The sequence below is a fragment of the Gallinula chloropus genome (genome assembly GCF_964237585.1).
Source record: "Gallinula chloropus genome assembly, chromosome: 1".
Taxonomy (NCBI): Eukaryota; Metazoa; Chordata; class Aves; order Gruiformes; family Rallidae; genus Gallinula; species Gallinula chloropus.
The window spans coordinates 202,612,143-202,635,527 of record NC_140085.1 but is presented as its reverse complement, the minus strand read 5'-3'; the positions used below and the strand labels follow the sequence as shown (position 1 = coordinate 202,635,527).

Here is a 23,385-nt window from a genome sequence, read left to right as displayed (position 1 = left end):
TCATTAGTATAGACAAAGGGAATAGGAATACCATAACAAGGGACAAACCTGAAAAGTCTGATCTATAATGTACTCTGCAAGAGCCTCTCAGAGGGGATGAACTTGTTTTCTCATATTCCTGGATTACTGGTATATGTTTATTGAATTATAAAAGTATTCCATTAAATTTCAATATAGGAAGGACATCAAGCTGCTGGACAGGGTGCAGACAAGGGCAACTAGGCTGATTAGGGGTCTGGAGAACAGGTCTTATGAGGAGAGACTGAAGGAGACGGGTCTGTTCAGCCTGGAGGCTTAAGAGAGACCTTATCGCTCTACAGCTACCTGAAAGGAGGTTGCAAGTGAGGCAGGTGTTGGCCTCTTCTCCCTAATAACTAGTGACAGGACAAGAGAAAATGGTCTCAAGTTGTACCAGAAGAGGTTCATATTGGACATTAGGAAAAATTTATTCACCAAAAGAGTGGTGAAGCACTGGAACATGCTGCCCAGGGAGGTGGTGGAGTTGCCATCCCTGAGGGTGTTTAAAAAACATGTAGATATGGGGCTTCGGGAGATGGTTTAGTGGTTACAGTGGTGTAGGGCTGGCGGTTGGACTTGACGATCTTGAAGGTCTTTTCCAACATCATTGATTGTAATACCAATTCTACATTTACACCACAACCTCTCTGTTTACAGTTTACTTTATTGCTGTGCCTTGTACTAATAAGACAAGATGTGGGAAAGGAAAGGCACAGCAGCATTTAAAGGTTATTTTGGGGTGAGAGTGGGGAGGGAAAAAAGTACTGTTTTATACAAAAAGAAGCCCAGTATAAAATACTATTCCCAGCAAACTTACCAGTCGCCTCCTCTCCTCTTCAACAGCAATCAGGAGACGAGCAAACTCTTTCAGTGATTGAGCTGAAAAGAGAAAGAACATCCTCATCAAAATTACATTTTAAGACCACATGAGTCAGTTTTCCGGACTGAAGTTCCAGTGATAAGAAAATGTACCTCACTGAAATCAGTAGTAATTAAATGAGACATGGACTGAAATGAGCAACAGGTCAAGAGTAGTCCCACTTACTTAAGAGAAATTGATTTTCTTGAAATATGCAAATATCAGTCTCAAAATGAAGAATTCTAATCAGGCACAAAATTTTGCTATATCACACAAGGAGCAAAAGAAACAGAAAAGAAAAATCTTGAGTTTCTCCTATTGAAGTGCAGCAACAATTATCGAGAACTATGAAAAATACTCAGATAAAAACTTGAAAGTCAAAATTTTAGAGGAAATATGTTACTTTGTCCAACCTTTAGCAGCACTTTGACTGTATGCTTTCCAAGGACAAGCTCTCAGGTGAGAACAGATAATTGATTTATAAGCAAGCTTTGATTGTTGCTGCAGTGCATGGAGCCATAGAGTGGTTTGGGTTGGAAAGGACCTCAAAGACCACCTAGTTCCAACCCCCCTACCATGGGCAGGGACACCCTCCACTAGCACAAGTTGCCCAACGCCTCATCCAATCTGACCCTGAACACTGCCAGGGAAGGGGCAGCCACAGCTTCTCTTGGCAACCTGTGCCAGTGTTTCACCACCCTCACAGGGAAAAATTTCTTCCTAATATCTAATCTAAATCTCCCTCTTTCAGTTTAACCCCATTACTCCTTGTCCTATCACTGCACTCCCTGAGAAACAGTCCCTCTCCATCTTTCTTCTAGGTCCCTCACGGTACTGGAAGGCTGCTATAAGGTCTCCCTGGAGCCTTCCCTTCTCCACGCTGACATGCCCAACTCTCTCAGCCTGTCTTCTTCAGTCCTCTGATCATCTGTATGGCCTCCTCTGCACTTGCTTCAAGAGCTCTATGTCTTTCTTCTATTGGGAACCCCAGAGCTGGATGCAGTACTCCAGGTGGGGTCTCACCAGAGCAGAGTAGAGGGGCAGAATCACTGGTCATGCTGATTTTGATGCAGCCCAGAATATAGTTGGCTTTCTGGGCTGCAAACGTACATTGCCCACACATATTGACCTTCTCATTTACCAATGCCCCAAGTCCTTCTCATCAGGGCTACTCTCAATCCATTCTCTGACAAGCCTGTAGTTGTACTTGAGACTGTTCTGAGCCACGTGCAGGACCTTGTACTTCATGTGGTTTTCATGGGCCCAGCTCTGAAGCCTATCACAGTCCCTCTGGATGGCATCCCTTCCCTTGACCTCACCACACTGCTTGGTATCATTGGTAAACTTGCTGAGGGTGCACTCAACCCATGTCACCGACAGAGCTGCTAAACAGTGCCAACCAAATACTGTCCCCTGAGGAATACCCCTTGTCACTTGTCTCCACTTACACATTGTTCTGTTGACCACAACTCTGAGTGCAACCATCCAGCCAATATTATGAACTGAATACAATAGCAGTCTGTGAGGGAATCTTTACTCAATATTGCCTTCAAATATAGTCAAAGGGTTGTAGCAGATGTCATTAAAAACATAATAAAAGCATTAAAGTATTAACCCATGAAAGAGGGCAAGAAAGGCGGAAACATTCCAAAAAACCTCTTAAGGCTTCATACTTACATGAAGCACATGGTACAAATCTCTTTAGAAAAATCTATCTTTCCATTTCTATTACTTTCTCAAGGACATATGAGTTGTCAGAATTCAGCATCACAGTTCCACAGACAAAAATGCCAGAGAAGAAGCATGTGAAGAAAGTTAAGTAGCTCTTTTTACTTTCTCTTAATTCATCTAGCAATAACTGCTGCCAATGACAGGATGCTAAATCTCATTGTTTAAAGCTCTAATCTCAGAATGTTGATTCATAAATCCTACTGCTTCTCACAACAAACTTGAAGCAATCTAAATCATCTTTTAAAGAGGGGAAAAACATGGAAATAAAACTTGTAGAACTTTTCAAAAGAGTAGGCTTGAAAAAGTCTTCACAGTTAACTGACAGGCACTGCTGAAGGTATGCTAACACAATTCTCATTTTCTTAGCTATTGTTCCATCTTCTTACATGTTTTTACAAAATGTGTCACTCTCCAATAACATGGCTTCATCCCCTCTCATCTTCTCTTTAAGATTTAGGTATATAAGCACATTTTCTAGACGATCTGGTATGTTCCAGTAACTTCTAAGAGGGAACCAGTATCTAGATTGCCTTAACTGCCTTGTCAGCATTCATGAATTGCTACTTAGTTTTTGGACCATACTCAAATAATTTTTATCCTTTATCCCCTCTGGATTGCAGAGGTCACACTTACATTCTTCTTGCTCTATTTTAACTTTTACAGCTGAAGAACACATCACTGTTTGTTCCAATTTCTTCTGCAAGACCTTACATTGCTTATTATCTGAAACTGTAATGCTGCATCTGCAGATCTTGACCTCTAAGTCATTCTTTGCTGACAAATTCTATTTTCCCTGTTATTACTCATGAGCTCTTTGCTAGTTCAAAAGTTAAATGTCCATCCAATTGGGTCTTGAGCCTTTTCCTTTAATATTTTTCCTCGAGGGCATAAACATCAGAAAATTTTGCCACATTTTCAGTAAAAGAAGTTCTAGGCCTCCTTCACAAACTTCTGAACTCCTTGACTCCAGATTACCAGCTGAGGCTTTCAGTTACTTTTAGTTAGTTACCAGCTCAGCCTTTATCAATTATGTCTTGATGTCAAGAACTTAGTTTATTCTCTCTTATTAACTCAATTTCTTAGACTCAGCTCATAATATATCTGTCAAAACCAGATAAAGAAATATATGATGAACTGAATGATTAAGTTACCTGATAAGAAATCTATTGAGTGTTATATTCAAGAATATCTATGTACCCAATATGTAACTGTAAAAACTAAATAATGACCCAAGCACACATGGCCAAACCGTTTTATTTTATTTTATTTTTGCACTGATATCCCCCAGAATTTAACAAGAAATTATCCCTGCCTGTAAAAATGAGGACAGAGCTAGTTCATCCCTTGCACATGTGGCAGAGTGATTCTTTACCCATCATTTAAAAAAAAAAAAAACAAAACTTTTCTAATAAACTAGATAAACATATTGTTTGAATTTTCTTACCTATTCAGGGAATTAGGATGCATTTCAGAAAAACATCTGACTTTCTAGTAAAGCCAGCAAGAGAAATCGTTTCCAGATTACTTCAGTAAAATAGTTGGTCATTTTTAACCACAAGATGATATGTTACTGCAGTCACATGTTAAAACTCCACTCCCCCTCCTTTTTTCTCTATTTTACTGTGGAGTCACTCACAATGACAGAGCTATTTCAAAGAGAAATGATCAGACCAAGCACTGTAACTTTGTGAGGACTGCAGATCCAGAACTTTACTCCTTTCCGCAGCCAAGTACAAATACTGCCAGTTCCCAGCCATAACATATGGGCAGGAGTTTATCTAAATCAAACAGAAAGGGTGAGGGACAAGTGGGTAAAAGCCATACAGTTGTGAAGATAAAAATATCCTCTCTGGTCAGGCAATAGTCAGCGCTTTAGGAGCAAAAAGATAGTAAAGGAAAAATATCAGGAAGCAGAAACTGTGCAGAAGGATGACTAGAATCTGAGGAGGAGGAAGAAGAAAAGAAATACTTTTTAAAAAATGAGTAAGAGAATCTTTTGATTCATCTTCCTAAGTTGAAGGCAGAACCAGAGGTATTTTTAGTTTCCACATTGAAACTTTTGCTTAGGATTTAAATAAAACCAGGACAGACAAAGAAAAAAATATAAAAAAATATGTTCTCTAAGTGTGCAAATCAAGATCTTCCTCAATGTCTAACACAAATATAAAGGTACTAATATATACGTCCCTTACACAGTGCCCCAGCTAAAAACCAAAACGTTGTCCAGATCTTTTCTTCCTCTTTGTCTCACCTTTGCGGGGATTATAAAGATGAAAGTTTCACCAGGAACACAGAACCCACACTCTTCAGCAACGCTGACATAAGCCATTCCCCTGACCCCACAGACACCATCAGTGCAGACAGACAGCCTTACATGAGCACTGACTACACCTCCCAACACCCACACCCATCCTCGTCATGCCAGTCAGTGCCCACAAAGCCATGGAGGGTCCTTTCCCAACTCAGGTGGTGCACAGGGAAAACAAAGACCATAATGAAGGACATACAGGCAACACACAGAGACAGCTCAGCAACATGGACCTCTCTAGTGACCCCACTAATCAACTAGACCCCACATTGCACTAGTGCTTGCAATGGCTGCACATAAAGTCAAAAAAGGCTTTATCGACAACTCTTTTACAACACCGATGAGTATCACAGTACTTGTGCATGTTTTCTGATATTACACCCTTCTTCCCATACATCCCCCACTCAGGCTGACCTCATTAAAAGCCAGGGTCTGTCCCCAGAGAACTTCCTCTGTGCTGGAAGCTGCAGCGGGAGGCGGTAAAGGGAAGGCAAAGACAGCCCTTGCTCCTCTCCCCAGTGTACACTCTCCCTTCTTCCTCCCCTCATTTCCCACAGCCCCCCTGCCCCCAGTTGCAGACGAGTGACAGTTCTGCCTCTCTTGGGGACTGAGCTGGGCAGACAGAGGGATGGACAGTGTGGAGCTTGCTGTGAGGAAGCAGGGCTCACACTGTGGGGCCATGAGGCTCCCTGTGGGACCTGCCCGCAGGGCTGCAAGCCCCCAGGAGTGCTGGGCAGGGACATCGCTCCCTCCAGAGCGAGGGCCCTCACAGGGCTTCAGCGTGAATCCAAAGCACCAGGCACACACATCTAATGCTGGATTCCCAGCTCTCATCAGAAAACAAACAAGTGTTTCAACAGAAATAATCTGAGGTGCCTTTGAACAGTAGTCAGAAGACTTAAAAATCAGAAACATTTGTGTCATGTGGGCCCACTGCCGTCTGTCAGGATGCTCGGGAATTACACGTAGGCCTTATAATTATTTCTAAGATTTTATTTTCTCTCTTTATTTTTAATCAGAATAGACACAGAAGAATAAAGTAAACTTTGTAAATACAAAGGGGGGGCGGGGTGGAAGAGTCAAGTATTTCACAAGAGGAAATGTCATGGGAATGTGCTGATAAGAAAAAAATTCTGAAAACATATGAATAATATGTGCATTCAAACAGCACTTCTTCCAAGCACAGGATAGGTACATCCCTTTGAGTAAGAAATCGGGAAAGAGAGGCAGAAGACCTGTGTGGATGAGCAGGGAGCTAATGAGTAAACTCAATCATAGAATCATAGAATGGCATGGGTTGGAAGGGACCCCAAGGATCATAGAGCTCCAAACGCCCTGCCATAGGCAGGGCCACCAACCTCAGGCCTGGACCTACACAAGGTTGCCCAGGGCCCATCCAACCTGGATGCCATCACCAGGCAACTGAAAGAGAAGAAGGTCATGAGGAGTAGTCAGCATGGATTCACTAAGGGGAGGTCATGCTCGACCAATCTCATAGCCTTCTGTGATCTCATCACCAGCTGAGTGGATGGAGGGAGAGCAGTGGATGTCATCCACCTTGACTTCAGCAAGGCTTTCCATACTGTCTCCCATGACATCCTGATAGCAAAGCTGAGGGAGCATGGGATAGATGAGTGGACAGTGAGGTGGGTTGAGAACTGGCTGTCAGACCGAGCTCAGAGGGTCATGATCAGCGGAGCGGTATCTGAATGGAGACCTGCGACTAGTGGTGTTCCTCAGGGCTCGGTGTTGGGTCCAGTTCTGTTTAATATCTTCATTGACGACCTTGATGAGGGAATAGCATCGACCCTCAGCAAGTACCCAATGATACAAAGCTGGGAGGAGTGGCTGACACGCAGGAACACTGCGCTGCCATCCAGAGAGACCTGGACAGGCTGGAGAGCTGGGCAGGGAGAAACCTAATGAAATTCAATAAAAGCAAGTGTAAAGTCTGGCACCTGGGGAGGAATAACCGTCTGTATCAGTACAGGCTGGGGGTTGACCTACTGGAGAAGAGCTCTGTGGAGAAGGATCTGGGGGTCCTGGTTGATGACAGGTTGGCCATGAGCCAGCAGTGTGCCCTGGTGGCTAAGAGAGCCAATGGGATCCTGGGGTGCATCAGGAGGAGTGTGGCCAGCAGGTCAAAGGAGGTGATCCTCCCCCTCTACTGTGCCCTGGTCAGGCCCCACCTGGAGTATTGTGTCCAGTTCTGGGCTCCCTGGTATAAAAAAGACAGGGATCTCCTGGAGAGAGTCCAGAGAAGGGCTACGAAGATGATTAAGGGCCTGGAACATCTCCTGTATGAGGAAAGGCTGAGTGAGCTGGGACTGTTCAGTCTAGAGAAAAGAAGACTTAGGGGGGACCTAATTAATGTTTATAAATATCTTAGACATGGGATGCAGGGGGAACTGGCCAGCCCCTTTTCAGTGGTTTGTGGAGACAGGACAAGGGGCAATGGCTGCAAGTTGGAGCACAGGAAGTTCCGCACCAACATGCAGAAGAACTTTTTCACAGTGAGAGTGACAGAGTCCTGGGACAGGCTGCCCAGGGAGGTGGTGGAGTCTCCTTCTCTGGAGACATTCAAGACTCGTCTCAATGCCTATCTGTGCAATATGAGCTAGGGAGCTGCTTTGTCAGGGGGGTTGGACCCGATGATCTCTTGAGGTCCCTTCCAACCCGTACGATTCTGTGATTCTGTGAATATAAAGTACAGTAAGCAACCTAACTTACATTAAAAATGAAGGTATTTCTAATTATTTTCAAACAGCATTATTGCTATTGGTGGGCCAGTTTAAGGAAAACAAAGTACTGCCTTAATAGTCTAAGGCACTGGCAAATACCAGCTTACAAAATCCAAATAGTTTTTAGAGGCTACTTTTTAATTCTGGTCTATTCAAAGGATCTGTAAGATACACTTGGCAGCACGACAGAAGTGATGCCTGTGAAAAGCAAGGCCCATGAGTAACACCAATTGTATATGTACCTGGCTGGACATTTGTACTCTCAGTCACAATTAAAACAGGTTGCTGGCTGATATCCAGCAAGAATTTGCTGTAAAATTTCCCTTTCAGGACATATAGCTCTCATTATTAAAAAAAACCCAACCCAAACCTCAAAACCATCAGCGTACTTATATTTAAATTAAAAGTGTTTTACTTAATTTGTTTCATAAGGAGCCAAGCTAGTTCTTAAAACCTTCATAGTGTAGTTCAGTTATGTCCTTTTTTCCAAAAGATGCACATGTCTCATTCAGGATTTTATCCCTTTCATTTCAAACATATGATACAGCTCCTCAAAAAACTATACTCACATAATCAAAAAAGAACTGAAGCTTAGTATAGGATTAAGTGAATGAAGGAGGAATGAAAAAGGATAAAAATTAATTTCTTTGAGTTTATAGAATGCATTATTGAAAATGTACCTCATTTATGCTCTAGAGTTCTGGTTTACTGCATTAAAATAAACCCAGTGGTTTATTTAGAGAAAAAAAACCCCGTGCACTTAAACTTTATGATGTTTTGTGCAGACAATGCACCACCTTAAACCAGTACGCCTACAGACTTTATTGCAGCTTCTCTATCAATAATTAGCTGAGTGTTAAAGAGTACAATGTTACACAGCAATAGGTACTAGGGAGGAAGTCATCCTGTGGGCAATCACAGAGCAGATATGTGATAACCAGGAGATCAGGCCCAGCCAGCATGGGATCATGAAAGGCAAGTCATGTCTGACTAAGCTCATCGCCTTCTATGACCAGGTGACCCGCCTGGTGGAAGAGGGAAAGGCTGTTGACATAGTCTACCTGGCAGCCCATGTCTAGGACAGGTACACACTTCACTGGGCTAAAAACTGGCTGGTTGGCCGGGCCCAGAGAGTGGTGGTGAATGGAGTTAAACCCAACTGGCGACTGGTCACAAGTGGCGTTCCCCAGGGGTTGGTACTGGGGCCCATCCCCGTTAATATCTTTATTTATGATTTGGATGAGGGAATTGAGTGCACCTTCAGCAAGTTTGTAGACAATACCAAGTTGGGGGGAAGTGTCAATCTGCTGGAGGGTAGGAAGGCCCTTCACGCAGGACCTGGACAGGTTGAATTGATGGACAGAGCCCAATGGGATGAAGTTCAACATGGCAAAGTGTCGGGCCCTGCACTTTGGTCATAATCCCAGTCAACGCTACAGGCTTGGGTCAGGGTGGCTGGAAAGCTGTACAGAGGAAAAGGATCTGGGGGTGTTGGTTGACACTTGCCTAAACATGAGCCAGGAGTATGCCCGGGTAGCCAAGAAGACCAATGGCAGCCTGGCTGGTATCAGGAATAGTGTAAACAGCAGGACCAGGAAGGTGATCTCTACCCCTGTACTCAGCTCTTGTGAGGCTGCATCTCAAATACTGTGTTCAGTTTTGGGCCCTTCACTACAAGAAAGACATTGAGGCCCTGGAGAATGTCCAAAGAAGTGCAACGAAGCTGATGAAGGGTCTCATGAAGAGCGGCTGAAGGAACTGAGACTGTTTAGTCTGAAAATGAGGAGGCTCAGGGGACACCTTACTGCTATCTACAACCACCTGAAAAGAGGTTGTGGTGAGCTGGGGGTCAGCCTCTCACAGATAAGTAGTAATAGGACAAGAGCGAATGGCTGCAAGTCGTACCAGGGGAGGTTCAGGTTAAAAATTAGCAGAAATTTCTTCTCAGAAAGAGTGGTTAGGCATTGGAAGGGGTTTCCCAGGGAGGTGGTAGAGTCACCATCCCTCAGGGTGTTCAAGGAAAGGTTGGACAAGGTACTTAGGGACATGGTTTAGTGAGTAATATAGGTGGTAGGGGACAGTTGGACTAGATGATCTTGGAGGTCTTTTCCAACCTTAATGATTCTGTGATTCTGCATAATGTAATTTGTATCTAATAAGAAAAGGAAAGCAACATATATGAAAGCCAGAAGTATTTCTGTATGACCAACATACAGAATTTAAAGACATAAAGCCAAGTTTGACCCGAGATAGAATGGAAAGTTACCACAGAAGACAGAACAAAAATAGATGTTCTATTCTGTGAAACGGACTCTTGGTTTAACTTACACTTACATGGGCAGGTTTAAACAATGCATAGGCAATTTTTAAATACTCAGAAGTACACTATCTTCAGATATGTGAATGCCAGCATGAAAAAAAAATACATACATAAGTATGTCATTTTTCTCTTGACATCTGGCTGTGTAAGAGGTGAAAATGGGCAAGCCTATCAGAGATTTCCTTCTGTCTCCCTGGTCTGACTGGGGAAATGCCAGGACTTTGCTGCATATTGCTCCAGAAACATTTTGGAAGGAAGGTCAGTCAAGTACACCCTCTCTACAGAACTAGTCATAGCTAGCATAGATGTGCTCCAGCAGGCTCTAAATTCATGGTTGAGCTTGAACTTCAACTAAAACCTTCAAGGGAGTTTTTCTCAGTAAGTAATAAATTGTCGAATCAGAATTTAAGATGGACCACAGACCCATAAGGATATTTCCCAAGGATTAACACTTGTTTACTATACTTCAGTGACAAAACAGAATAAATGTAAGATCCACGAGTGATGGGAGAAGACATTTTAAAATGAAAGTAAATGCATTATTAAATAGTTACTATTTCAAAGATGTATTTCCAGAGATCTAATGACTAGCATTGTTTGCAGCCACAAATGCAATATCAAGCAGTTTTTCTAAAAAAACACAGCATCAAATAAAATTTCCATCCTTCTTTCTGTAGCTTTAAAAATTAAAAAGTAAGGGGTAGTGGTGGTGGCAGGGATGGTGGGGAGAGCAGGACAAGAGGAGCAAGATGGTTATCTGATCAGAAAAATCAAACATTTCAGATCAACGCTGACCAGCCACCCCAAGTACCTGGAATAAAGAGACAATAATCTGCTTTCTTAGTGTTTTCTGTGTAACAGAACTGCAGATGTCATAAAAGCCACATAACGATCTGTAGTATATATCTGAAGATAACTAAAGTGGATGTCTCAAAATGTCACCACTAAGCTAAAATGTAAATCCAAAAGGACTGTCTTGAAATAAGGCTCCCGAAGCCTTCCATGCTCTTTGTGTTTTAATATGTTGTCTGTGAATTTAAATACAGCATTATCTTATACAAGACTTATTTCCTTTATCACTGTCACAACCTGAACTGATTTGTTAACAATTCTTTTTCTTCCTTTTTTTTTTCCTGTTGAATAAAGCCTATAAAACATTTAAAGTGTACAGCTATCCACAGCTTTAAATGGAATTACAGTTTAGCCCAAAGGGAACAAGCTGCAGGATCAACATTTTGTCTGCAAATTGAAGTAAAGAATAATTTCTGCGATTTGTAAGTATTTCATTGGCAATGTTGTCTGGGCTCGAGTACCACTGTAATATAACTTTAAAAATACTAGTGTAAGATAATTGCAACAAATTCCTACAGAAATGAGATTTTTAATTTTTTTTTTTTAACAGATCTTCAGAAAAGCTGTATTTGAACAAGTACATGTCTGCTTAATCTTCTCAATTATTGTTCAGGCTTTCTTTTTTCATTGTCTGCTGCTATTTGCTCTGCTACTTCCACCCTTGGTCCATTCCCCCTACTTCCCAAGTGGCAAAGAAAGTTCAGTTTGGAAAACTGAGATCGGTACCGTAACTAATATGGGAACTAATATGGGAAAGTAGAACACAAGACAAAGTAGGGAAGGGGAGTGCAGGATTTGAAACCGTTGTTTTTCTTACCAATTTAGTTCTCTTCTGGGTCTCATTCCCAAGATATTAGAGGAAACAGAGTAACTGCTTTCTTTTGTTTAGGTTTAAGGTAATATAGTTTAAGTAGGTAAATTCCAGTTTGTGAGCTAACAGCATGTCAGATGCACTTTAAAATGGGTATTTGTGTCAAAAAATAAATTATGTTAGAAGATTTAATGTTGAAAAATAAGTTAGAATAGCAACATAATGCTTCATCTCTTCATGGGGTTTCAGTCTTGTTTAAATTTGGAAAATTAATATTGGATGAGCCACCTTATCCTCCATTTGGTTTCTCTTACGTCCCTAATCTGGATATCAGATTTTATGGATCTGTAATAAAGACTGCATGAATTCCTTTAGTCTGTGTTTATTTTTACCACAACCTCCATAAGAATGGGGAGGGGGGAGCTATTTGTACCTTCCTACGAAACAATGAAATACACTTCTGGAAGTAAAAGACATGGGCTGTAGCACAGATTCAAGTGAACAGGTTTTAAAATTACATGGAAATACCCCAACAGACACTCTCAAATTGACAGCAAATTCTGCCAGCAGACAGTGGCTTAAACTCACAGCCCCGATAACCACAAATTTCCTTGAAGAATTCCACCATGGGAAGGTACACAAAGGTAGAGGCAACTCTGTCTGGTCTGTACTGCTTCTCTGAGAGGACTTACTTAGAGCAGACAAAGTGAAGCAAGTTTGGACTCAAAAAATGAACATTCTTACTATCTGCTCTGTAATTAAACTGTCAAGAAAACTCCAGACTTAATCCGATGCTTTCTTCCCCCCCCCCCCAATTGCTACCACGATCTTTCAGATTTTGAAGCAATTTCTACCTACTCCAGACTTCAAAACTTCAATTCTGATCAACTAAAACTTAAAAAAAAACCCCAAATTCCATCCCATAACAAGGATGGTTTATCCTGCCTTAACACAGATGTGCCTGTAAGAAAAACAAATAGTAACTATTGCTGAAAGAGTTAGAACCTAGAAGCAGAACTTGCTGTGGCAATTCTGTTTCCTGTGGCAATTCCCACCTTGAACTCTGAAGAAAGGTGTTTGGTCAAATTCTTTCAATTCTTGAAAATAAGTTTGCTACCTTACAAAAATAAATCCAGATTTGCCAAACAACTCTATTACACAACAGGAAGGAAAAGTATGTTAAGAGACAAAGAGACACAGTAACATCCATGTAACTGAAATGAAACAAACAAAACCCAAGGTTTTTCTCTACTTCATTTGAGCTAAAGCACTGTAAAGTCAGAGTAAATGCAGTGGTGTTTTGTCCTCTACCTTACAATTTGGATTATATTGTCTCTTTGCACTACTAGGACAGAGATCATAGAATCACAGAATGCATTGGGTTGGAAGGGACCTTTAAAGGTCATTTAGTCCAACCTCCCTGCAGTAAGGAGGGACATTTCACTAAATCAGGTCACTCAGAACCCCATCAAGCCTGACCTTGAATATTTCCAGGAATGGGGCCTCCACTGCCTCTCTGGACAACCTGTTCCAGTGATCCACGACCCTCATGGTGAAGAACTTCTTCCTAACACTCAACCTAAATCTCCCCCCTTTCGAGTTTAAAACCATTACCCCTCATCCTATTGCTACATGCCCTCCTGAACAGTTCTTCCCTAGATTTCTTATAGGCCCCTTTCAGGTATTGGAAGGTCATTATAAGGTCCCTCCGGAGCCTTCTTTTCTCCAAGCTGAATAATTCCAACTCTCTCAGCCTGTCCTCATAGGAGAGGTGCTCCAGACAAATGACCGGGTAATAAGTGCTCCAAATTCACCATGAAGAGAAAACCAGGAATAAAACTATCACAGATTCAATAACAGACTTCCTGATTGAGAGGAGAGACTCCTAGTTTATGGCATTCAATCCCTGTATGTTTTTTGGGAGAGTTCCCCATGATGTGTGTTTAAAAGCCCTTCCATGACTGGTCATACACCAGGCACAGGCATTTCTTCCCCTGGCCCTTCCTGTAGGCTTTGTCACACTATAGAGGCAAGATGAACCAGCATCAGACGCCAGGGAGTTCCACAGCAACAGTGGAACCTCCTGTCTGAGTACACTCCACGTGTGCCTCCAAGTGCAGGCAAGTGTGGGAACCATGTAAGGCAGCAAATCAAGAACTAACCTTAATCAAAGCCCAAAGCGTTGCAAGATGTGTTTGCAAGTGCAGTGTAATATGTACATACCATATGAGGCAACTGGAATTTTAACGCAGAAGTATTTTCATCTTGCAAAACTTAATGACCAAATACAGCAAAGTATTTTATGAAGGTTTTTTCCTAAACATATGTAAAGAATAAAATGTAGGGCTGTTGTTAGAAGTGAAAATCCTTTTCCCCTATTATAGCAGTCTATTGAAACAAACCTTTGTCAGCATTAACTATCAAAATCCAGTTACAAATAGTATCATACTCAAGAACACTGACCCCAGGGCTCCGTATTGAGGCCAGTTCTCTTTATCAGCCATCTAGACAAGGGGATTGAGTACATCCTGAATAAGTTTGAGTATCAATCTGCTTGAGGGTATGAAGTCTCTACAGAAGGACCTGGACAGGCTGGATGGGTAGGCTGAGGCCAGCCATATGAGCTTTAATAAGGCTCAGTGCTGCACCCTGCCCCTGGGTCACAACCATCCCTGGCAGTGCTACACCTGGGGAAAAGTGGCTGGAGAGCTGCCCAGGGGAAATGCACCTGGGGCTGTTGATTGAAAGATGGCTGAACATGAGTTAGCAGTGTGCCCAGGTGGCCAAGAAGGTCAACGGGATCCTGGCCTATATCAGGAAGAGTGTGACCAGCTGGGCCAGCTGTATTTAAAAGATGAGTGGATGAGGTGCTCAGGGATATGTTTTAGTAAAGAACAGGTATGGTTGGACTCGATGATCTCAACGGTCTTTTCCAACCTAGTGATTCTGTGATTCTGTGAAAAGGGTTGTCAAGCATGGGAACAGGCTGTCCAGGGGAGTAGTGGAGTCATCATCCATGGAGGTATTTAAAACAAGTGTAGATGTGGTGGTGCTTAGGGACATGGTTTAGTGGTGGAGTTGGCAGTGCTAGGTTTATGGTTAGAGTTGATGATCTTAAAGGTTATTTCTAATCTAAGCGATTCTATGATTCTACAAATTCTTTGCTATAAGAAGTAGCTACTGTGTCACAAATATCTACAAAAACAAATATAAGCCTTGTACAAAAGTTAAAGCAATGCTTTGAGCCAAGACATGTACACTTCCCATTCCACTCATCTCAACAGTCTAGAAAAAAAAAAAGGCTACAATTTTACACAAACTAAGAACTGCAAGAAAGTCAGGTTATCTAGAATCTCCAGATTTGCTATCAGCACTTGTTGAACACTATACTTGGAGACATACCTCTAAGACATGTGATGTACATAATTTAAATAAATCCAGTTACTTGACTTAACCAGTAAATTGCCATGCTCTACTCATGCAGAACTTCACAAAACAAAAGTGGGAAATTCTAAATGGATCAAACCAAAGCAAAACGTTTCCTAGAGTCCTGAAAACCTTTCAATGTTTATAATGGCTGTCCAGCCCACAGCATGTTAGCAAAAACAAAAGCAAAACAAGCCCACACCAATCAGTTCAAATTCCACCACCCCACTTTTAACGCTTTATAAAAACCATCCAGCTGCATTATTTCTACCCTGTGTTTGTGCCTTACTCTAAGAGCAGCAAATATTTTGAAAAGATAGAATTTGATTTGGAAACTTATTTATCTTCTGCAGAATGCATTCTTCAACACAACACTTTGTGAGTACAACACTAGCAGAGCTGTGGTAGAAAAAGCCCCCTCTGGACTCTATTAGTCTATAGCACTTCTCCCAAGATGTGGCATCCTGAAGTCAAAGCAGAAACATTTTAAATCATCTAAGCAATTTCTTCCATTTTATTAGGAACATGGGACTGAGTGGATCTCCCAGGCAGTCACTTGCTCTCACAGAGTGCTATATCAAAGCCGTTTCACAACTTAATAAATCACTTTTCATGTGTCTCCTCATTCCTCTACCCTTCTGTGAAGGGGTGTGGGTTTTCAGGTCTAGACATTACAAATCTTCTACTTTCACCATGTTCTCACAGAATAAAGAGATAATGGGTTTAGACAAGTGGTCATTAAACACAGTATCTCTATGCCATTACAAAACAGGGTTTAAAATCACCATATCTGCCAAAGAGAAATAAGCCTGCATTTCCACCTCATGGAGTCACACACACAGCAGTCTTGGGGCTGAGCACCATAGTTGCATAGCTTGGCAGGGTGTGGGGAATGATATTCAGTATATGAATATGCATGAAGGGAGCTTGAAGTGCTTCTGGAGAACTGCTGTGAAAGGCTAGTGTCTTGAATTGGTGCCCACTGAAACTAACAGCACAACTTGCTATACTGAAAAAGTCCATTTAATCTAATTAATCTTTTCCTTAACTAAATCAGCCATTAACCTTAGACTTCTCCAGAACTGACTAATATCCACAGACTGAGAGAGGAAGTTCTTTAAAAACCATGGATTAATGAGAAATAGATAAAATCAAGGTGGATTCTGGTTAAATCAGAGATTGTTTCACTCCTCCCTTGCATTCCCTTGCCGCCCGCATCCCCCAATTCCACTAGAAAGAATCACAATATAAATAGACTATGAACAGCAACCTCTCATTCTAAGAAAACAATTGCTACTTCATGCTCAAGTTTTTTGAACAGCTGAGTAACAAGCCAATGTGGGAAATAACCACTTGGCAACATACAGCAATCAAGCTGGAAAAGCAACCTTCAATCCTAGCATTCCACAAACAAAGGAGTTCAAAGTACTTATGACTACATTTCCAGGCTTGCCAATCGCCAGTTCTTCAGAGGTACATCTATACTTTAAGTGGGGGGTGAAAGGGGGGGAGAGAGATATTTCAATCTTTCCAGCTGTACAAACCTTATTTGTGTGTGGCTCTTTGTGGGTGTTGAAATAGGGAAAGTAGAAGGAAAAGCAATGCATTCAGAATGCAGCTGAGAATCATTAATACCATTTTTATGATTTGTAACATACTTTAATTAGGAAAAATACCACCAAATACTTCCAACAAATGTTGTTGAAATCTACAAACAACAAATATTGTTTGTAGATTTGCCATAATTGCTTTGTTTAATTTAGACCTACAAAGGAATCAAAGACTTCCTGTACTTAGGACTCTAATCTCTACTAGGGATTACAATTTCAGAAAGTACAAATCCTTCACTGTATTTGCTGAAGCCTGAGGATAAATATTTCAAAGCGGAGTTGATCAAACTACTACCTGTTTTGGAAAACAAATGACTATTGCACATGAGATATATTAACTTGACAACTCTAAAGTCATCTGGAGTAACAAAGATGGTGGACAAAGGAAGGATGACAGACATCAGCTTCCTGGACTTGTGCAAGGCCTTTGACACTGTCCAGCATGACATCCTTGCCTCCAAATTGGAGGGACATGAATTCGACAGATGGACCACTTGGTAGATAAGGAACTGGATGAATGGTCACACTCAGAAGAGTTGTGGTCAACGGCTCAATGTCCACGTGGAAGTCAGTGAGGAATGGGGTTCCTCAGGGGTCAGTATGGGGTGGGACTGGCACTGTTCAGCTTCTTAGTCAGTGACATGGACAGTGGGATCGAGTCACCCTAGGCAAGTTTACCAATGACACCAAGTTGTGTGTTGAGGTCAACATGCTGGAGGGAAGGAGTGCCATCCAGAGGGACCGTGACAGGCTGGATAGATGGACCCATGCGAATTGCATGAAGTTCAACAGCGCCAAGTGCAAGGTCCTGCATGTGGGTCAGTGCAATCCCAAGCACAAGCTACAGGCTGGGTGGAGAATGGATTGAGAGCAGCCCTGAGAAGGACTTAGGGGTGCTGATCGATGACAAGCTCTACAGGAGCCAGCAATGTGGGCTAGCAGCTCAGAAAGCCAACTGTGTCCTTGGCTGCATCAAGAACAGTGTGGCCAGCAGGTTGAGGGAGGTGATTCTGCCCCTCTACTCTGCTCTGATGAGAGCCTACCTGGAGTACTGCGTCCAGCTCGGGGGTCCCCAGTACAAGAAAGACATAGAGCTGATTGAGCCACAAAGACTAGTCCTCAGACTGTCTCCTGAAAGGCATTCATACTTCCACTGGGATGCTCAACTCCAGAAATAAAGCTAAGTGATGAAGTAGGAAGAAGTTTATTGAAGGTATATGGAATGAGGAAAGTAGAATGAATCGACAGGAGTCCATAAGATCTAACTATTAATGAGCAACGCAACAGATACTTCATCTGTGAGTGGCATGGAGTTGTCTACTCAGTTGTTCAGTTAAAATGTTGACTCATTTACATCCTTGGCAGAATACCAGGTCAACTAAAGCTAATGCTGCACATTGCCTGCCTCAGCGTCTTTTGGTAAACAGCATGAGCCCCAAGGCAAGTGGCAGTCTGAGACACCACAGGCTGCAGCCCAGTATCTCAGAATGAAGTAGCATGAACTTCAGACTCCCTTTGCTCACCAGGATGCAAAGTGCAGTGACTCTAATCTACTTCACATCCAGCTACCCCTACCACAGGAGGGTAGGACAGACAGGAAGGGCAGTAACTGCAACAGCCACCTCAACCTATTTTTTTTTAAATTTGAATATGCATCTTAAGGTAACAGTGACTAGAGTATGAGAAGTCTGGGAACCTTCTGATATGTATCTTGAAGAAGAATTAAAAACAAGGCCTGTGTTATTGATCTTATTTTACCTTTTCCTCCTGCCCAGATAAACGCCTGTTGCAACATTATTTTATTTCCTGCTTTGTCAGCCACTTTTGACCTTTCACAGCAAGAACAAGAGTTCTGGCTTGGACTGACAGTATGCCAACCTTCTCTTTCTGGTGCAGATGCTCTTTTGAAGCCTCTATGGGATCCTAGAACTAGCACAAAATCACTCAGTTCTTGGAATCAACAATAGCACTCCGGAAACAGGTGGCATTTGTTTAATAAGCAACAGGGATTAAAAAAAATTGGTAACAACAGATTTAACAGATTTGAAACAAATACTTCAGGAATTTCACACTCTGATTGTGCTGACTTCCTCCCATAATTTGTCACTGTTTAACTTTTGTAGATAAAAGTAGTCCAATAGAAGTACCAAAGTACTCTGTCCCATGATTCAAATCTTACAAATAATTTATGCAAAGTTGCTTACAAGGTCACCTAAAAAGAATCTTAAAATCCATTCTTCCACCTGGAAGAAAAATAGCTGGCAAATCTAGGCAGGTAATTACTGTGGAAACCCAGCACACACTCTTTCTATGCAAATTCACTCTCTGTTGTAAATAGCTTTCTATGGTAATTCAGGACTCAACCCTTCCCCAACCATCTAAAAAAACCCCACCTTTTGCAAATACACTTGCCTGTAATATGTTCCACAAGGTCAACAAACTCAAGCACTGCAAAAGTTATTGGGATGATGCTTATGCTAAGAATATCCACCCCCAGAACTCTACCCTCAAGGTGGTGACAAGATCCTCCTCTTTCCTTGGTTTGGATAAAGTAGTAGACCTAAGATGTTAGAATTCATTTTAGATTTATTTAGCATTTGACAATTCCATTCAGAAATCTGTTTTCAAATGGGAATTCAGTTCAAAGTATGTAGAACATTAACCTTAAAAAGAACTTTCTTGAACTTCAAAGCTAACCTCAAGTGATTAAAGAGATGACCTGTTAGATGTCCACGTATTTCAGACCGTAGGAGGCTCAATGGCGTTTAATAAAGAATCCCAAAACAGGCAAATTCAAGAAGCCAATTCTACCTCAAACAATAGAGATACAGTGACTTGAAATCGTGATCAGCCTGACAGCTGCCTTCTGAGGTTCCTGATGGGCCTCACAGTAGCTCCAAAAGAGTCCCCTAACTTGGATACTGCAATGTTGACAGAATATTTTTCAGTACTTGACTAGACACACTTCAGGCAGGCATAAAGCTCCTGTAACCTCTCTGTTCTTGTTTTGTTTTCATTTTGACAGAGCACTGCATGCACATTGTTACAATTAGAAAAAAAATGGAATTTGGCATTTCTTAATTTCACCTTTTACATCATTATAAGAGATGGGGGAGGGAAACTTTCTGACTTCTTTTCTTATTTGTGCAGTTAGATACACAAATTTCCCAAGACAGACCTATTAGCTGCTTTGAATGACAGGATGTTTCTCCTCTGACAGACTCTCCAAAAGGGCAGAGCAGCTCAAAAGCACTGTGCATGCGGATGCTCAGTACAAGCAAAAAAGAAGACTGAGTTTCTGGCATTGTTGCTCAGCTCAAATGAGACCCTTAAGAACACAGCATCAGGCACTAACAGACAACTACTATTAAAGTTTTGGGGTTTTCTCTTTTTTCTTTTTTTTCTTTTTCCCCTTCTCCTCTACCCAGTACATTGTAGTTGATTTTTCAAAGTTCAACTCAAAACTAACTGCTGTAGACAACGTAATTGCCTGGTATGAGTTAACAGTTCAGCAGATGGTTAGTTGCTAGCAATTTTAATAATCCCATGAATGACTTGAGGTATGAGTCAGTAAAGATCACATGAGCCACAACTGCCAGCAGCAAGAGCAGAATTCAGTTCCCACAAAGAAATGTACCACATTTTAGAACTTCTGACCTACTCCTTGTGGCTCAATTAATAATGGTTTCATATATCATCATGACCCTATTACATTCCCAAATTAAGCATCTTATGCTACCTGAAAAATCATCATTCTCTTCAGGAAAAAAACAAAAAAAATCAAACCCAGCAGTGACAAGAGTTAAATACACGTCCCTTGCAGTGCTTTTTCCTAAATAGTACACCTAATAAAAAGCTTCTATTAAAATAAACCAGCAAAATATCAGAATGTATTTATTTGTCCTGATTTTAATTCTGAAGAGCATGGTCTTAGACTGCTTATATGAAATGTTACTGATTTATAATTAGCATAATACAAAGTAGACAAGAACTTGTTAAAGCAACAAGCCAGAATTCCATGGAGTTAACCAATAATGTTTATTATTTTCATCTGTATCAGCCACAATCCAGATAACACCAATAGAAACAAAGAGGAAAATAACCTGGGAGATTCCCAGGGAATGGATAAGGTGACTCAAACTGGGTAATGCTCAGGGAAGGAGTACTTGGGCAAACCTTTAAATATTTAATCTTTGTACAAAACATTCATTGCAAAGGGAGCTGAGAGTAACTACACACAGGGGTGATATATTGAAAAGAGCAAATGGCAAAGTGATGTTAGGTCCTGGCTATTTCAGCCCAAGGAAAGAACAGCTATTAGTAAGATGAGGGGAGCAATACCCTCTCCTTAAAGTAAGTTACATCAAACCTTTGTTGCTATGCCTTTTTAATATTAATTATTCACCATTTTTTATCACGTTATTTTTGCTTTAAAGATGCAACTTCCCATATAACATTTCAATTGCACAAAAGAATAACAGCTTGGCTCAATCACATGCAACTGGAGCTACCATCCACCTTCTAGTTATTAATCACTATGGCCCTATCAAATGTCACAGCCCTTGAGTTGCTGCAAATCACATGCTGCCACGTTCCTTTCAAAACAGAGGAAGAGGCAACATTGGTAATTATTGCTAGCTGCTTATTTTTTTTATGAGAAAGGCTAGTAAAGCTGGGGACCACTATTCGCAAAAGCCAATTGCTGGAAGATCACTGAAAAGCTGAAAAAGGTTTTTATAACAGGAATCCTTCGGTGTTCATACTTTAAAAAATCTAGTTATAGAACTCAGATTGTCCAGTTCTGTAAAAGATAATAAAAAGTCCTTCTTTAGGTATATTAACAGTAAAAGGAGGGGCAAGGAGAATCTCTAGCCCTTATTGGATGCTGAGGGAACATTAGTGACAATGGATGAGGACAAGGCTGAGGTCCTTAATTCCTTCTTTACCTCAGTCTTTAATAGTAAAGATGGGTATTCCCTCAGTACTCATTCTCAGGAACTGGCTGACAGGGAGGGGAAGAATAACAAAGCTCCCATGGTTCAGGAGGAAATGATTAGCAACCTACTTGGCCAGTTAGATACTAACAAGTCAATGGGGCCAGATGGGATTCACCCGAGGGTGCTGAAAGAGCTGTCAGATGTGCTTGCCAAACCCCTTTCCATCATCTATCAGCAATCCTGGCAGACTGGGGAAGTTCCACTCGACTGGAGTCTGGCAGATGTTACCCCCATATATAAGAATGGCCGCAAGGAGGATCCGGGGAACTACAGGCCTGTCAGCCTGACCTCAGTCCCAGGGACAATCATGGAGAGGGTCATCTTGGGAGCTATCATGCAACACATGCGTGATGGCCAGGGGATCAGGCCTAGCCAACATAGATCCTGTCAAACTAACCTGATCACCTGGATGTGGATGTGGTCTACCTGGACTTCAGTAAAGCCTTTGACATGGTTTCTCACAGCATTCTGATTGAGAAACTGGCTGCCACTGGCCTTGACAGATGGACCCTCAGCTGGGTTAAAAACTGGCTGGATGGCCAGGCCCAAAGTGTGGTGGTGAATGGAACCAAATCCAGCTGGAAGCCGGTCACGAGTGGCGTCCCCCAGGGCTCAGTCCTGGGTCCAGTCTTATTCAACATCTTTACCAGTGACCTCGATGAAGGGATTGAATGCTCCCTCAGTAACTCTGCAGATGACACTAAACTAGGAGGAAATGTTGATCTGCCTGAGGGTAGGGAGGCTCTTCAGAGGGATCTGAACAAACTGGACAGATGGGCCGAGACCAACGGGATGAAGTTTAACAAGGCCAAGTGTAGAGTGCTGCACATGGGACATAACAACCCCATGCAGCTCTACAGGCTTGAGGGAGACTGGCTGGAGTGCTGTCAGGAAGAGAAGGACCTGGGGGTGTTGGTTGACTGCAGGCTGAATATGAGCCAGGAAGGCCAATGGCATCCTGGCTTGTATCGAAAACAATGTGGCCAGTAGGTCTAGGGAAGTAATTGTGCCCCTGTACTCGGCATTGGTGAGGCCACACCTCCAGTACTGTGTGCAGTTCTGGGCTCCTCACCATAAGAAGGACATTTTGGTCCTTGAGCGAATCCAGAGAAGGGCAACCAGGCTGGTGAAGGGACTGGAGGGCAAGTCCTATGGGGAGTGGCTGAGGGAGCTGGGGATGTTTAGCTTGGAGAAGAGGAGGCTGAGGGGAGACCTTATCACTACCTACAACTACCTGAAGGGAGGTTGTAGAGAAGTGGGCGGTGGTGTCTTCAGCCAGGTGACAGAAGATAGAACAAGGGGAAATGGCATGAAGCTGTGCCAGGGCAGGGACAGATTGGACATTAGAAAAAAAAATAAATACTGAAACAGTTGTCAGGGCCTGGAATAGGCTGCCCAGGGAGGTGGTTGAGTCACCTTCCCTGGGTGTGTTTAAAAGAAGGGTAGATGAGGTACTTAGGGATATGGTTTAGCTTAGGATGGGAATGGTTGGACTTGACGATCTTCAAAGGTCTCTTCCAACCTTGTGATTCTGTGATTCTGTGAGTTGTGGAACAAGCTGATATGCTTATTCAATAAAGTCAGAGGAATAGCTTAAAACCCATGAACAAAAATGTCTGACTCTAAACTGTGCAGGGTATATCTGAAAGTGGCTATGTAGATAAATCTGGATAACTTGCAAAAATGGGGAAAGACTACACAGTGCATTACAC

At 42.1% G+C, this 23,385-nt stretch overlaps 1 protein-coding gene across 1 annotated transcript in view; it reads right to left on the bottom strand.

Annotated features, from left to right (window-relative positions):
* ARHGAP42 (Rho GTPase activating protein 42) overlaps positions 1-23,385 on the bottom strand; it is a gene marked incomplete at both ends in the record, with an annotated part of 167,171 nt that overhangs the window by 106,315 nt on the left and 37,471 nt on the right. Inside the window, one exon of the mRNA XM_084272899.1 lies at positions 836-897. Coding sequence (XP_084129025.1) covers positions 836-897 — 62 coding nt within the window. The remainder of the gene's footprint in view (positions 1-835; positions 898-23,385) is intronic.